The 18,133-nt window shown below is 35.8% G+C and overlaps 1 protein-coding gene across 1 annotated transcript in view; it reads right to left on the bottom strand.

Annotated features, from left to right (window-relative positions):
- Positions 1–1,744: 1,744 nt before the first annotated feature.
- DDX1 (DEAD-box helicase 1) overlaps positions 1,745–18,133 on the bottom strand; it is a 35,266-nt gene continuing 18,877 nt past the window's right edge. Inside the window, exons 14-26 of the mRNA XM_041756710.1 lie at positions 17,654–17,714; positions 13,951–14,049; positions 12,911–13,000; positions 11,713–11,901; positions 11,004–11,055; positions 9,003–9,149; positions 5,929–6,020; positions 4,330–4,402; positions 4,109–4,181; positions 3,984–4,026; positions 3,148–3,243; positions 2,743–2,863; positions 1,745–2,073 (exon numbers count right to left, since the gene is read on the bottom strand). Coding sequence (XP_041612644.1) covers positions 1,943–2,073; positions 2,743–2,863; positions 3,148–3,243; positions 3,984–4,026; positions 4,109–4,181; positions 4,330–4,402; positions 5,929–6,020; positions 9,003–9,149; positions 11,004–11,055; positions 11,713–11,901; positions 12,911–13,000; positions 13,951–14,049; positions 17,654–17,714 — 1,267 coding nt within the window. The 3' untranslated portion in view covers positions 1,745–1,942. The remainder of the gene's footprint in view (positions 2,074–2,742; positions 2,864–3,147; positions 3,244–3,983; positions 4,027–4,108; positions 4,182–4,329; positions 4,403–5,928; positions 6,021–9,002; positions 9,150–11,003; positions 11,056–11,712; positions 11,902–12,910; positions 13,001–13,950; positions 14,050–17,653; positions 17,715–18,133) is intronic.

Raw genomic sequence — 18,133 nt, forward strand, 5'->3', positions numbered from 1 at the left:
AACGTGTCCCCCGCTAACCAGACCTGGGAAAGCCAGTCTCCAGCTAGGCAATCCAGTATCGATTACAAGTCAGGAGGTTCTGTTCCTAAAAGGAAGGAGGGGAGCCATTAGCATCCCTCATGACTCAGTGACCACCTCTTTAAAGCAGACCTTTATATTCTTACCATTAATCCAGACACCTGAAGGAATGGGTATCTGGAAGCAGGGACTTAGAGTAAAGGCAAGGATTTCTGGTGATGTGAGTAGAAAGAAAAGGGCCAGCCAGGTCTCCAGGCAAGCCCTCTGCTGGCCTGGTCACACACATCTTCTCCTTTTAGAGACTCTGTTGCCCAAGTCAAATGCAGTTGGACAGTAATCTGCAGAGGAAAAGCCCAATAACGACTTTCAGTCTCCATTCCTCCCTGGCCTACCCATTTGGACCTGAGGATCATCTTCCAACAGAAGACAAAGGGTCAAAGCTGAGACTAGGGTACCCAAGTTCCAGCTCCACTTCTCCGAACAAGGCCCCGTTGGCATAAATTCCTCCACACTGCACTTCTGCATCTATAAAAGGAGGACACGAACAAGATCAGACCTCCCCTAGCTCCAGTATTTAAATGGTCCAGATCTCAGTCTTCTCCTTGCTGTTTATCAGTTAAAAATCCCTTTCTAAAGCAGTGATTAATGTGCGTGGACACTGCAGAGAGCTGTCATCGCTCCCAGATCAGCTGGGGTGGTTCTAGGACAGCTCCAAGCAACGTGGTCTAAATGTGAGAGAACGGTATTCTCATCATTTCACACAAACTATGACTCAAAATACTAGGCAACGGTTTTCCCACTGCTAATGTCTACAGTGAGTTTCACTTAAGATTTTGTTTAAAGAAAATATTTCAGTGCTAACAGGTTTGGAAACCATCACACGAGAATTTATAACAGCCTCTGTTCTTAAGGAATCCTAGCACAGGAATAATACCTTATTAACTAAGAGTCGAAAGGCACAAAAGAACAATTCAATTTTATCTAAATTTTCTCTTTTCCTCCTGGTATTTTAGGTAAAAAGGACAGAGAAAATATATTCCAAAGAACTGGGTTTAATTTTAAAACGTAGAGGAACAGCATAATAGTTTTATCTTTTAAGTAACTATCCTCTGGAAAGAAAAGGTCTTAAAAAGAAGATAAACAGGGGATGCCTGGGTGGCTCAGTGGTTGAGCATCTGCCTTTGGCCCAGGGCGTGATCCTGGGTTCTGGGATCCAGTCCCACATCAGGCTCCCTGCATGGAGCCTGATTCTCCCTCTGCCTGTGTCTCTGTCTCTCTGTCTCTCCCTCTCTCTCTGTCTCTCATGAATAAATAAATAAAATATTTAAAACAAAAAAGATGAACCTTCCAAATACATCTTTGCTATCACCATCATACACTAGCCCTCAATCCCTAGACACAGAACCTTTTCTATCTCTCTAAAAAAACTCAAGGCCCCCTAAAACTAACTAAGCTGCCCTTCTGTCCTGGGATCACCCAATTTTCTTTCCCATCATGAGTCTCCTCCAGCTTCAGCCTACACCTAAGCAACTATAACCATCTCAAAAACATCTCTACTTGGGACCACTTCCTATGATAAATTCTACTCAAGATAATCACTGGTGGTTCCATGCAGGTCCTCCACAAAATTAACATACCTATAAACTTTACTTGGTAAACCTCTAGTTTTCTTGAAAAAGAAAACTATCAAATAACTTTAAAAATAAGACACAAATCTTCATAAAAATATAGTCATCAAATTTATTATTCTCATTAGGTTGCCATTTTATGAAGAATTCCTAAGATTAATGTTTCTTGACATGCAAGAGTTAGCATTAATAGCTTATGTTACTATAAATACTGCTGCTTGGAAGCAGTACAACTGTTTTAGAGTTTTAAGACTACAGAATTTTATTATTCAAATCTTATTCAGTGTATGTTAAAATCAGAAGGTTCTGAACAGCTGGTTAGGAAGGTAGCCAAGATGCAGGAAAGATGTCTGCGCCTCCTTTTCAAGGGCAGCCAACTCTTGAACCGTAGGTGCCAAAATATCCACATGGCCTTTATAGTTTCCACCTGCATCACACACACAAATTATAAAGTAATATAAATGACATGCTTGAAATAACTTGTCAGCAATACTTTGGCTCAATTACATCCGTTTATACATTGCTTCTAGCAATAAAAATGTACTACTGGGCAAGTCATCTCCACAAGTGAGTTTTAAAGATGTTAAATCCATATAAATGAGTGATCAGGCCTCACTAATAGTGTCCCAGGGCCCCTAGCAATCCCTCCCCCTCTCCTTTTTTTTGGGTTTGGAAACCACTAGCTCAGTAGCCTGAATCTTAAAAAATTTCAGGAATGAGCTAAGGGCATTCCAGGCAAAGGAAATTTTATGCTGGGTTACCACTTGTATTAAATCAAAAGTTTTCAATTCTTTGTTCCAAATTGTCATTATACTCTTGTTTCCTAATAATTCTGTAAATGTTCAACTACTCTTTGTGACATTAATACCTCAAGAGAAACAGCTAAGCTGCTGTCCTTCATTTGCATACAAATCACACAACTAGAAACTGCTGTAAGACAGGTATGGATAAAGTGCTATGAGAGTAATAAGGAGGAAATGATTAATAAGCTAAAAATAGACACCATGATGAAATGAAATTACTCTCTTCTACACACTGAAGCCCAAGAAGGACACATTCACATTTAGAATAGAAATAAAAGTAATTTAAAGCTTACCGCCAATGGCCCTTTTCTGACCATAGGTAACTTTCCCATCAAATTCATCCACTGGTACTTTTATATCTGGTTCAACCTGAGAAATGGTGCAATTCAGATGCTCTTCGATCTCAGACAGCAACTATGAAGGGAAAGGAAATATAAAAAGCATTTTCAAATAAAAATTTCATTTGACAGAGTTGCATTTTAATAGCATCAAAACCAGAAAGACTGTAATACTTAGTATAAATGGAAGATAGATTTCTGAAAAGATAAGCTCACAAGTTACAATTTACAAACTATAACTAACACTACAATTAATTACTCTTCCTTACAGCTGACAAAGAGATAAAAGCTGAGGTATTACTTTTATAAGTAAATGTGGTCTATTTTTGCCAATTTTACTATCTTTTTTAGGAATCTTACCTGCATCTCATTGTACCATATGGTACAACCACCATCTTCCTTGAGTCTTGTGTTATAACATCCTTTTCCACGGCTGCTACATACATGGTACCACACCTACATGAAAGATGTAAAAAATAATTAACATGCATGGAGACTGAAATATGCTATATTTCTTTATTCTCTTAATAGTTTTTTAAAAATAGTTTATCTCCTCAAGGAACCAGAAAAATAGATTGCAGTATGGTATGTCATCCAATTACTATCACCATTCAGGAGCTCATTAACTAGGTCTTGTCTTCTGAAAGAGTTCTTTCTGAGAATAATCCCAAAGTTTTCCTAAAATGCATGTCAAATCCAGAAAAGAATTCTCAGATAAAAACAAAGATAAATACTGGAAAATGCTATATCAAGATTTTTATCAAAAAATAAAGTCCAAATGCTTTCTATAATAAAGCAAAAGACAAAATGAACAGGTACTTTGGACAATGAGTTTGTGGAAGTTCCTTATTTTTGCAACTGTTCTATAAGGTTATATAAAATTATACTGTAAAATAATAAGTTACCACCCTCTCCCATCTCTTCTGTGGGATGATGTCAGAGAGGGCCTAAATAGTTTTCGGTGAAATGAGTATATTAAAGGTATTAGTGAAAATTACATTTCACATTTTTCCTTTCTAAATTTCATTCTACCACTGGTCCATTCAAGAATATTGAAAAGAAGATGCCATTAAAAAAGTTCACTTATATTCCATACGCAACTAAATACAATGTATATGGAAAAATCAAACTGCTTTTACTTCCAACATTGAAATGACAACACAAACAGTGAATTAACACGGCACTGAAAAGATTACCTTTTCTTTCTCTGTTGCCACCAGGGAAATGGCCAGACCCATCCTGAAAGATTTTTAAAGTCTTTATTAGACTTTATTCCTGAAGCACAGAAGCATAAAAAGAAAAAAAGAATTATAAGCAGTACCTTTCAGCTCTTCCTACTCTGCCAATTCGATGTACGTAGTTTTGCTTTTCGTCAGGCAAGGTGACATTTATAACTGCAAATAAAAACAATTATTACCAACTGCCATTAGTTTCTAAAATTTTCAACCATATTAGATATTTTCTAAATATCTTAAATACATTAAAGTGTTTACTTTGAATTCCATAAAATTTAAATTGCAGTTCTAAAAACTTTCTCTTTACCATAAGGAACACCATGGATATCAATTCCTCTGGCAGCTACATCGGTGCAAATCAAGAATCTCACATCTCCTTTCTAAAGAGAACAGAGAGAGAGGAAATTATGAGTACATATACTAAAAAATAAATACAAATACCACCATTCCACTAAATGAGACATCTAATAATAGGTCATTATCAGATTAGAGGTCAGATATTCATAATTCATTTGACGAAGTCTTAAATTTTTAAGTTATGATCTACTGAAACAAGATATTTAAGGTGAATAGAATCAATAATTGGATTCATTTTTTATTTTCTTTTTTCTCAAACCAAAGATATTAAACTGCTATAATTTGGCTATATCTTTAGAAATCCTGACTGGTTAATTCAAAAGATAAAATTTAAAAAAAAGAAAGATAAAATAGAACAGAATGTTAAAATATAAGCATTATCTTTAGCCCTGTATTAAAATAAATTCAGAATACTAGGTATTTTACCCTGAGGTTACACTTTTTGTGACAATAGATAAATCCTAAGAGAAGGGAAAAGAGTGGGCCCCCAGTGCTCTCACCAAGGAAATAGAAATTAGCCTTTAGATATCATTTGTGCCTCAAGGCACAGCAAAGTTAGAGATGGGGTGGGGAAGGGCATGTTGACCTGTGGTCCAGCATAAGACCCTGGGTCGGGAAGGGTGGACACACACACTAAAATGCGACCATGCAACATGCTTCAAGATCCACATTTTGCTCAGCATGGAAGCATAATCCAAAGTTCCTAAACTCAATACTTCCCATCTTTTATTCATGCAATCAATGGGTCTGAGAGAAAATGCTATTTGTACTCTCCACTGGGGGGATCAAAATACAGGTAAACGGTGAGAATGCTGTGGGGGGAGGCTACTGACCTCATGTTCTAAGTGGCTCAGGCCCTACCCACCTGCACCAAGTGCTAAACAACCTGTTCACAGGCTGCCAGCATGTAACTGGGACAGTGCGCCTTAAACAATTACAAGTATTTTTAATTCCACAAAACCATATTCTTGAAACCTGCCTTAAGTTAATCTACAAATTAACTTCTCTGTGGGCATTACTAAGACTGATCAAAAAGAAAAAAAGACTCACAGATACAGTTTAACTATCCCATGATGCTTCTCCTAAAAATAAATACCGAAAGAATTTAACTGAAACTTCCTTAAGCTGAAAATTCTTATCACAGTAGTGTCATGCAGAGAACATATAATTTACCACTTGACTGCTAAAAGATGACTAAGCCCTGTCACGGCAAGGAAATACCAGCAGGGTAAAAGTCTTTTGAAGTGTCTAGGACAAAAATTGCTTTAATAATATTAATTGGAACAGGGGTGCCTGGGTGGCTCAGTCGGTTAAGCGTCTGCCTTCAGCTCAGGTCATGATCCCAGGGTCCTGAGATCAAGCCCTGTGTTGGGGTCCCTGCTCGGTGGGGAGCCTTCTTCTCCCTCTCCTCTCTGCTGTGCTTTCCCTCACTCTTTCTCTAATTAATAAAATCTCATAAAATAATAATAATATTAACTGGAACTGGTTAAAATTGGCAACAATTTCCCTCTTAAGTATTAAGGAAATGTAGTCAACTAAACAGCAGTACCTTAAATCTTTCCAAGTTTTGCTTCCTCTCATGAGGCTTTCTGTCCCCATGAAGACAAACACATGAGAACTGGTGTCCTTTTTTATCAGGTCCTAGTGAAAAGCACATTGAGCAGTTAACTTTGGAAAAACATTACACCTAAGATTATGTCAAAACACCAATAGCAAAAAAACCCCAAAAAACAAAAAACCAATGGCATTCAGACTACAATGGTGCCACAGAATTACACAGAAATCTATACCCCAATTTGCCATAAACCGTGGTTAACACAATTTCTGTCATAGGGAAAATGCCATTAAAATAAATTCCAGGAGCATTAAAACTGATTTGCTTTGAAGGACGTTTTTAAGTCACTTTTCCTGATCTACAGAAGTAGACAGAACAATATGCCAATTAGGATGTGTTACTAAAAGGAAAACGTGTGTATACCAGCAACCTCTCCTATCCCACGTAAAGTGAAGAACCAAAAAGACAAGAGAGAACAGTCCTGGAGGAACCAATATAGGTATTATCAAGTTCATGCCTTACTAAAGGTCACGTCCACAAGCCTACCCTCCTCAGGATGTTCTAAACAGCTTAGTAACAATTATGCTGACTACTCTCCATAGTAAATTTTAGGTTAAGTAACAGATACTTCAGAATTCAAGGAAAAATAGGTCATGCAATCTATCCACCCAAAATGACTAACACAGAATTAATTATGCAGAGGAGAAATAATAGGTAATCAGAATTTCTAGAGGCCTACAGATTAGCCCTTACTACATTCTAAATTCAAGTGGTTTAGGAAAGTTATCACACATACACACTTCTACTCCCCAGCTGAGTTGTGTATAGAGAGGGATCCTTTATTTCCCTCTATTAAAGCTCTGAAGTTCTGGTATATATATTGTGCTATTTTGGTTTTAGTAACAGTTTGGGAAACTTGATTTTTAGACAAAGGTATTCAGAATATTTAGGGAAGGATGATAAAAGGAACTAAGGAATATTACTGCTGGCATTTCTAACCAAATAATCAAATCCTCCATTCAAAACCAACATGGGCAGGAAGAATTATTTATTACAAAACAATCACTATAACTAAAATACTCGCCAAGCAAGTATGCTTGCCATGACTCAAAAAAAAAAAAAAAAAAAAAGAGTACTAAGCTGTTCACTATAATGAACAATATAACCTGTTCTTTATATGACTATTAGTTCAAGCTTCTTAAACATTTCAAGTTCTGGCTCCTTGTTGTAAATCAGTTATAAAGAGATAGGTTAGATGACTCCTTCCCATTATGAAAGCAGGACTTCTCTGTTAACCTTGTACATCTGTCAATTTTTCCTTTATATATTTTTACATTTATTATATTTTCAAACACAGCAACAATGAAAGAATTCTAAAAGTGAATAGCTGTATTTTCACCTCCTAGATTATATCATTAACATTTACTATATTTGCTTTACTGCCTATCTAGCCTTCTATCAATTCATTTTTATATTTCTGATGCATTTCAATGTAAATTGCAAATATCTGTACACAGTTCAGCATGCATCTCATTAACTAGAATGCAGGTATTTGTTTAGGTTTTATTGTTTTCCTTCGAGGTGAAAGTTACATACAAGGAAACGGACAAATTTTAAGTGTATGTCTGCTGACTTTTGACAAATGCATGCACCTTTGTAGCCCAAAGCCCTATCAAGATAGAGAATATAAATGTCACCCCACAAAGTACCTCATGTCCTCTCCCAGATAACCCTACTCCCATTCTACTGGGGGAAATCACCATTGTGTGTGTGTGTGTTTTTTTTTTCCATTCTAGATCAATTCTGACACGTCTAGAACCTCACATAAATGGAACCATACAGTATATATGCTTGTGTGAGAAAGCTTTCATTCTGCAAGCTGTCTGTGATTCACCCATTGCTGCTGGGTCCACCAGCAGTCCATAACTATTTCACATATGGTTTAAGCCATTCCCCTACTGACCACCCAGTGTATCTTCAGTTTGGGGCTATTATAAATAAAGCTGTTGTGACCAACCTTGCCCATAGCTTTTATCAATATATCGTGTATAAATTTTACTTATCTTCTGTAAATTTTACTTATCTTTAGAAGTTGAATTACTAAGCCATAAGACAGCAATGTTAAATTTTAAAATGTAAGACCTTTTACCAACATGGCTGTACAGCAATAGTGTTTTGAGTGCTCCAGTTGCTCTATATCCTCGCCAAAACTTTTTTTTAAACCTAGCCATTAAAAATGAGTGTACAGTGGTATTACACTATGATTTTGCATTTCCCTAATGACTGAGCATGTTGAGGTTTTCTTCATGTTGGTTTATGTTTCATGTTATAAGGAGCATAACATTAGACTCATCATATATTCATTGTAGGTTAAGTATTTTATTACATAATGATGTTCTTCATTTCTAGTTAATATTTTTGTCTTAAATTCTACTGCATCTCTTGTTAACATAGCTAGACTTTCTTTTGATTAGCGGTTTAGCTGATACATATATTTTTTCAGCCCCTTTTGATCTTTCCATGTCCTCAGGTTTTAAGTATGTCTCTTGTAAAGAGCATCTAGGTAGTTTTTATCCACTTTAACCATCTAGGTCTCTTAACAGAGGACTTTATCCACTGATACATACTGTAGTGTATACTCATTTATTCAGATTTTTCCACCAGCCATCTTACTCTGTAATTTCTAACCATTCTGGTTTTTTTTTAATTCTGCTTTTTCTCATTTTTCTTCTTTCTTAGTCTTTTAGAAGATTTTTTTCTCATTTATTGGTTTAGAAGATATACATTCTATTATTTAATGATTATACTTGAAATTTTAACATTAATCAATAACATTGCCCTTCTTCCAAATGATAGCAGGGCCTCAGAACACTGTAATGAAACTCTACCTGTGTGGAAAGCCCTGTGTTCCTAGGGCTTATCATATGAAAAAGTACTGGATAAGCACAGCTACTTGCACCATCACTGCTTTAAATTCTGTGCATGCATTTTAGACTGCATCAACATGAGACTAATAATCTATTAAATGAGGAAATAAACACAATTTATCTCAAGTGAGGAAACATTACCTCCTCCTTGTTGCATAAAATATTGCTCCAAGTTATCACAGTCAATTTTGGTTCTACAGAAAATAATTGCTTGATCCATCTTGTGTTCCTTGATTGCCCGGACAGCATACTCCCCCTTCAGGATTTTAATAGCTTCAGACCACATCTCTTGAATACCACAGTAACACAACAAAAACGAAAAAAAGAATTTCAATCTAAAATTATTATAAACACACATAATTACAGTTATAGACTTAATGCTTAACTCAGTTAAAAAACTGACTCAAGTATTATAGATAAAAATAAGTAATATTAAGATAGGATGAAATGGTGAGAGTATCCATTCACTCATTTATTCCTATTTGTTAATGTACATTTATGCCAGTTTTCGGGGCACCAAAATAACTATAACCATACCTCTTATGAGGGAAAACAGACATGTAAACACACAAGTAAACAGAACTTCGTACCTACAACAAAACTCCGTTCTTACCTCTTGTGGACAACTAATCATATTCTTGCCTTGCATTAACTTCCCTAACTGCTCAATAAATGCTTACTCAATTATTTTAACCTCTTTCAAAAATAATTAATGTACTTTTTAAATCAATCTAATACCTGAAAGTTCATACTTCCCTATGGTTTAAAAACTGTATGTCAAACTAAGTCATTTCTTAGCCATCACACCCCATGTCTATGATTCAGTGGGAAGCTATGCTACAGTTACCAAATTAAAATGCAAAATTTTAATTTTGGAACCCATTGTATTTCTAAAGTCTCTGTAGTCATACCTAATCACTATATAAACTAAGCAAACATTTATAAGAAAAAAATAAATGAATTTTTATTTTACAAAATGCATTCTCGAAAGTGGGAAGACCCATCATTTTGAGCCATCAGTGTCTGCACTTCTCCAACAGTTAAGGCTAGTGGAGCATATACTTTATACATGTGGAAGTGCACATAAAATTGAATTCAAAAAGGGACGCCTGGGTGGCTCAGCAGTTGGGCACCTGCCTTCGGCTCAGTTCGTGATCCTGGGATCCGGGATCAAGCCCCACATCGGGCTCCCTGCAAGGAGCCTGCTTCTCCCTCTGCCTATGTCTCTGCCTCTCTCAGCCTGTGTCTCTCATGAATAAATAAATCTTTAAAAAAATTGAATTCAAAGGGACTCTATTTATTCAAGATTTCAGAAAATTCACCTCTCAGATACTTGTCATAAACCTACCAATGAATCCAACCATGAAGCAAATGATCCACCTGAGACATCTAACATCAAACATGCGTCCTAATGGCTCTGAGGTCTACTCTAGGTTCCGCAAGCACTATCCTTGCAATACGATGTACCTTCATAGATCTTAAAAGATTATGCACCTGAAACGGTCTCCAATCTGCACAGAAGTATCTTCACTGAATTAAATGTTAGGCTTTTTAAAAAAATGATAAAAATTTAACGACTTAATGATATTCAGTTTAGGAGGATGAAAAAGTCCTGGAGACAGATGGTGGCAATGAATGCAAAGTAGGAATGTACTTTATGGCACTGAACTTGATCCACTTGAAAATGGTTAAAATGGGAAATCTTGTGTTAGGTATATTTTACCACACACAAAAAGAATAAACTATTTCAAGATAACTCCTGTATCTTTCAAAAAATTGTAAGCTAAAGACATTTTCCCTTGTGACATTTCTCCTGGAATTCAGGGCCAATATAAAATCTGTTGCCAGAGAAATTTACTGATATCCCATGACCAATAAGAACTCCAAAATATTTGTGACTTAGCTGCCAAGAAACTAATGTCTGAAATTCAGTGACTAATATTGTTCTAAGTTGACAGATATCAGCCATTTCCCCCATTTCCTTATATTTTTGTTGCTTTTGTTTTCAGATTTCCTGTTCTAATTTTGTAGGTCACTTCATGAGAATAAGACGGCATAAATTCAATAAGACAAACCAATTCGTCTTCAGAATCTTTTAACACCATTCATTCATTCACTTATTCATTCATTCATTCAACTTACCCGGACTATTAGCACCAGGCCTTGTGTTATCTTTTGCATGTACATCATCAGTCTATCAAAAGAAAAGGATAAAAAAGGTGTAGCAAGTGGCTAAGGATTCCAAACAAGTATCACTTTTTTTAAAGGGAAAACTGTACCTAACTCTAGACTGCATTTCAGACATAATATTCAGAGTATGTGGGTAAAACCACTCTTCAGATTCAGAAAACTCCTTTATTAACTGTGGGTCTACGGCTAATCAATTTTAAATGTAATAATAAAAATGCAAAGTTGGCTTTTACAATATTGCGTATTTACAATATTTAACATATCCTCATTTCTTAAAGGTAAACCTAAGAACAGTGGGGGGAAAAAACCAGATGGACATAAGAAATTGATTTTTAGGAAAATAAGGAACCACAAGAGGACATTTTAACATTTTAATAAATTATTATTAAAAATAGCAATCACTATATCCGAAATTAGATCTATATATACACATAATCCTATTCATTTATAAAAATTACATTGAGGAACATGATTATAAAAGTAACTCTTACAGGGAAAAAAATAAAAGCCCATCACTTATTCTGCATTCTCAATGCCTAAACTTCTCCGGTCAATGTGTTGGACTTTTCGTTTCTTGATACTGGCTGTATCACTAGGAGCCCAAGGCTTAATTTATGAAAGTTTTATTCTTCACAAATGGTTAATGGTGTATAGTACTCACTCTAATGTGGTTTTTCCCAAGCCTTTCCCAAAGTCTGTCAGCTTTGGGATTCACAGGGACAACAACATGGTGTACAGTGTCCGGAACAGAGTCTTCTCCTTTTAAATCAACCCATGTGGGAAAATGCATTATCTTTTCAGACAGCTTCTTCACATCAAAAGAATGTAATGTAGCAGAGCAAACAATCACCTAAGGGAGGAAAAAATTTAGATGAATTTTTATTATACAATAATAAAATATGGTAGCATATGAATACTAATATGGGGCCCAAAGTATGCTATTTCTACGTAAGCAATACTCCTGGATCGTTCAGAGGCTAAAAGGCCCCAGGGCATCCAGGTATCTAATGTTAGAGCCAGGTGCTAGCCACGGCTGCTTCTACTTCTACTTCGAAACCCTCTGAACGACCCCTGGCGGGGTGACAGCCCTCTCCTTCCTCCTGTCCGAGAGTGGTGTATTCCTCGGAGTTTTGGTGTAATTCACACAGGGCCATCCCTCCAGTAACGAGGACAAAAAGAACGCCAGAAGAAGTCATTGTCACCAAGAGGAAGAAAGGTAACTGATCAGAGGAAGCCACCACGCAATTTCAAGCAGCAAAATGATCAATCCAGCATAGAACAAACAGAAGAGTCAAAATGACTCTGGGCTAGCTAATCTCTCTGAACTATGGTCCCCTCACTGCCACAGAAACCATGCCACAAATTGCACGAGGTCCTACAAAGAATGAAAAGGTTTCTGAAGATCTAAAATCTTAAGTTACTATTTACTCCCTTCTCTCCCCTTAAAGCCTCCTCTATTTCTCAAATTCTTCCTAGGAAAGAAGGGTGAGAAAAATAAGAGTAATGTTTTTAGAGCTAATTACAAAAGAAACAACTTTTTCAACTGCTCAAGATATTGCCTTCTCAAACAGGAAGCAGCCTGGAATATAAACTCTAAATGCTCTGTAGAAAAAAAATAACGAGGAATTTTTAACTTATTATCTTCTGTGACACTTAATTTCCTCAAGTTCCCTTCTCTTTCATTTCTACGAGCAGCTTTTAAGATCATTTCTTTGTGTGTACTATTTAGTCAGGTAATAAAGAAAATGTTCTATACAGCAGTTATTTAGAAGACACTAAAAATATAAAACAAAATGAACTAAGCAGTAACACATAACAATTGTCTACATGTATTTTAAGCTGCATCTGTCATTTCATACCTGAAGTCTTTTCCCATCAGACGTAATCTGAGGAATCTGATTGTGAATCCTATTTATAAAATCAGAGTAACCTTGAGAAAGAAGCCCATCCTGAATGAGAAGCAAAGAAAAGCGTAAATTTTTTAATCAATATCTGTATCTTTCTTTGGTAAATCAAATATAGAAAGATACTGTAAACAAATTCATAAGCATATATCTTCCCATGTTCTCAAAATGATTATTTTCTATCAGATAAAGTTATAAATTCAACTTTAAACTACATGTGACTAAAATATGAAAAAGCTGACAATAATCAACCCAAGAACTATACCCCAGTATTCTAGAATGAATATAAGAGGTAACAGCTCCTACCACATATTCTTAACATATGATTCGTAACATATCATTCTTAAACATATGATTTTAATATGAAATATTAAATATTAATATGAATACAAGAGGTAACAGCTCCTACCACATATTCTTAACATATGATTCTTAACATATCAATCTTAAACATATGATTTTAATATGAAAAAATGAAAACAAAAATCCTCAGTGCTAAAAAAAAAAATCACCTCATCTTGAAAATACTTTGGAAGTATGTCTCAAGGGCCTCCAAGACATTCATGTCCCTAGAGTTCACAATGTTACAACTATGACATGAAGAAATAACTGTAATGTATAAAACAATCTATGTATCAACAAAGATAGCTACTTGGGAGTAAAAAACAGATCTATGTATCTAGTAAGGAGAGTGGTTAAATAAACCATGAAGTATCCATATAATAGAGCACCAGACAGCCTTTAAAAATTATTTACAAATAAGGACATGAAATACTTATGATACTTTATTAAAAAAAAAGATTTCCTAGATTCCACACACCTTGATTTACCACGTATGATAGCATTTATATAAAGAATGGATGAAAATATACCACACTGGTAATAACGATTATTTCTAGGTATTGGGATCATGACTAAATTCTTATCTCCAAAAGCATAAGCAAACTTTTTTTTTTTTTTTTTTTTTTTTAAAGCATGACTATATTTCAACATACAGCTTCATCCAGGACCAGGAATCTAACTTGGGATAAATTCAGCTTTCCAGTTGACACTAAATCGTCTAGTCTTCCTGGAGTGCCAACGACTATATCTACCTGAAAAATATCAAAAGAAGCACCTAATGAAAACTGAAGCACTGTTATGATCACCATAAAACAGCAAACAATAGTGGTCTACTTACAGTGAAAACACGCATACTGAAGTAGTCATGGTCAGCTCTAAATTCTCAGGAGTTTGCTAATAATGCCCTATTAGCAAACTTTGATTTGGAATTAATGTGATGATTTTGGTAACTGATTTTGACAATCTTAACTGTTACATATAGTCTAATATATAAAATTTGTATTTTCTGAGTGAATGAATATATGGGAACTCCGAAATCAAACCAGGATTCAAATCCCTGCTCCATCATTACCCAGCTACATAATCTCAACCTACTTCATCTCTTCGAGTTTCAACTTTCTTTTTTGAAACCGGTGACACCTTCGGTTTTGCAAGATGGCCATGACAACTGAGAGATGAGATACGTAAAGCACTTGATGCCTAGTGTGCCAGGTGCTTGATAAATATAGTTGATAATGATGATGATCTGACTACCTCAGAACACAGTAATTACTACTTGTCAAGTGCTTATAATGAACAGGCACCGTGCTAATGTTTTACAAGTACTATATCATCTCATGACCGCCAAAGAAAACACTACTATTATTATTATTCCCTTTTTTTTTTTTTTTTTTTTAAGTAGACTCCATGGCCAGCATGGAGCTTAACTCCGGGTCTGAGCACATGACCCTGAGATCAAGACCTGAGCTGAGATCAAGAGTTGGATGCTTAACTAACTGAGCCACCCAGGTGCCCTTATTATTCCTATTTTTAAATGAGGAAATTGAAATTTAGAATACTAAAATCACAAGAACTTAAATGACACAGCTCATAAGTACCCAAACTGGCATTTCAAACTCAAAGTCCAAAAATGAGAAAAGGTCTGACTTAAGAACAAGTATTATTTAACTTTTTATCATAAAAATTCTCAAACATAAACAAAGGGAAGAGAATAATGAACCTCACACCAGTACAAACAATGAACAACATTTTCCACTCACACTCATGGGTATAGTGATCAGGAATATGGGCTCTGAAGTAAGGTCTACCTAGGAGTTATAAGATCTTAAGGAAGTGACTTAATATTTAATATAAGCCCTCCTCCTAATCTGTAAAAATGGAGGAGAGAGGGCAGCCCAGGTGGCTCAGCGGTTTAGCGCCGCCTTCAGCCCAGGGCGTGATTCTGGAAACCCGGGAACAAGTCCCACATCAGGCTACCTGCATGGAGCCTGCTTCTCCCTCTGCCTGTGTCTCTGCCTCTCTCTGTGTCTTTCATGAACAAATAAATAAAATCTTAAAAAAAAAAAAAAAAAAAATGGAGGAGAGTAGTACATCAGAGGCCGACTATAACTGAATAAAGTATATGTAAGCATTTAGCCGTGCTTGGTCCATTTTCAGAGAGTAGCCAATAAATTATTTTTAAAGTGTATATATGGATGTGTGTGAGCACAAATAAGATATTATGTAAAATCATCCGTTAAGGTAGGCAATTCTAAAAGAAACTTCTACTCTATTAATCAGCCTGAAAACCCACTTCTATTAATTGTTTTTTCCATTGTAGACTACAAACATAACTTTCTCCTAACAAATTTATCACTGTTTAATCATTACTTCAATATCTCAGCCCCTGAAAAAGCATTTGAATGCTTTTTCATGCCAACATGAGGCATTTAAATTACCATAAAAAATAAGACTTTTCTGAAGGGACTTTCATTTGTACTGATAACTAATAAGCAAGTCTCACTTCAAAATATGCCTAAAAATAAGAAGATAAGGCCTGTTTAATGTATTAAGAACCAGCTATATGCAAGCACTGTGATAGGTGCTGTAAATGCAATGAACAAAATACCATTCTGGTTCTGTAACATCTCTTTACTATAGGATTTCAACTCACATGTGAGTTTCTTCTGTTCTCAATTTCAGCAACTGAAGTCAGCCTGAAAACTCACTTTACATGAAATATACACACTAGGTCTCTCATGTTTAAAAAACAACAACAAACGATAAATTGAAAAAGCAAAAGAGAAGTATTTATATAACCTATATAACAGCACCAAGTACTCCTCTGGGCCTCAATTGCACATGTTGCATAACTGAGCAACTTTTAAGAATTACATAGTTCTACTCTCTCATTCCAAAGTGACTTCTAGCCCCAAATAAGACACAACACAGGACTAAAGCTGAGCCAGAGGATGACAGGAAATCGTAGGAGAGAATACAGAGGCAAAGAATATCTTAGATCCCCTAAGTAGAATGGAACTGAATCCTGTCAAGAAAGCCACAAAATAACACTGCCTTTAATTTGCCATTGGATTTAGCCAGTACCACATTTTAGATATGACTGACAAAACATATAGAATTCCCTAAGAGCTCCACAGCTGGAAAATAGAGGAGTTAAGAAACTTAATAACTTACGAGGAAAATGGATTTGGGTTGGAGGAGCCAAAAATGGGAATGGACATTAAATCTCTTACAACCACTAAAAAATACAGCACAGCAAATGAGAACATATCAAAGCAATATTACTATCTCAAAATAGTATTAACAAGTACGGTAATAGGATTCCTTACTTTTAATATGTTACACCAGGTCAATTTAAACCATGTGGCATAAAATTTGGTTTGACAGGGGCACCAATGGAACTGGAGGAAGTGGACGTATTTCCTCACCATGACTCAGTATCAGGTGGTTTAGATTAAATGATAAAATATTTAGGAAAGGAAATGAAAGAGAAATTTGAAAGAGGCAAGTTATTTCATACATATGAAATATTTTATGAACTCCTATCTATATCTAGCTTCACAGAATTGATGGGCACAGTTAAAAATATCCCAACCTCCTTCCCCAATAATGAGGATCATGGTCCTATCTTTGTCCTCTGTAACTGCAAGCCTGCACAGCCTCTGTAAGATGTCCTTTTACCTAAACTCCTCTCCCTCTTCCTAAACCAGTTGATCATTCTTCATCCTTCATTTGGGTCATTGCCAAAACATCTATATTCTCTGCAATCCACTTGATTTCCAGTTCTAGTCTTCTTTTTTTTTTAAGATTTATTTATTCCTGAGAGAGACGGAGAGAGAAAAGAGACAGAGAAAAGAGACAGAGAGAGAGAGAGAGAGAAGCAGAGATGCTGAGCAGGGAGCCTAATGTGGGACTTGATCCCAGGACCCCGAGATCATGACCTGAGCCAAAGGCAGATGCTTAACCCACTGAGCCATCCCATCTCAGCCACTGAGCACCCTTCCATTTCTATTAACTCTAGTTTCTTCTTTTTCCATTATCACCAAAAGAAAGGACTCTGAAATTCATGAGAAAGCAAGAAGAAAATCCTCAAGTGCTCAAAAGACAAACCAAAAAAAAAAAAAAAAAAAAAAAGTCACGTATGCTGTATTTTGCATGAGGGGTTTGGAAGAAAATACTGTGCTGTATACTCCTAGGAAAAGACAAGACATACTTGCAACATGTTTCTGAACAAATTTTGTTTTTGATCTTGTTCTAATTTCAGCCTCACTTGATTTTTCTTGAATCATAACAGAACTACACCACCAAAATGACAACTCATAATGTAACCTCTTAAAAATTAAAAGTACAACTTACCCCATTATCCAAAACAGAGAGCTGATCCCGCGCTGCAACACCTCCAATTATCAGAAGCTCCCTGAAATAAATACCATAATGATAACGTAGAAAAAGATTAAAGCCTGCTTTATTGTTTGACTTGCATCCATCTCTTTAAAGTGGAAATTTAGGTTAAGTAACTGAGAAAGAATCCACAACAAAAGGCTGGAGAAGCGTGGGAACCAAACACTTCATCTGTAGGAGCCACAGAAATACTCAGAGGCCCAAGTGCTGAGGAGCACGTGAGAGCTCAGAATCCAGAAGACATGGCTTCTCGTCTCCATGTCCTCCCGTACTAGGTTAATTCCTGGTACCTTAAAATCTGCTTTCAATCTAACTTCTTGGACATTTGTAGTTGTATGTGTATAAAATAGCTCTGAAAGAATATAAAAATATCAATTTTTTAAAAGTTGCCTCCAGGTAGGATAACTAAAAACTGGGGGAGAAGATGAAAGGAGA

This window comes from Vulpes lagopus, chromosome 5 (assembly GCF_018345385.1).
Source record: "Vulpes lagopus strain Blue_001 chromosome 5, ASM1834538v1, whole genome shotgun sequence".
Lineage (NCBI taxonomy): Eukaryota > Metazoa > Chordata > Mammalia > Carnivora > Canidae > Vulpes > Vulpes lagopus.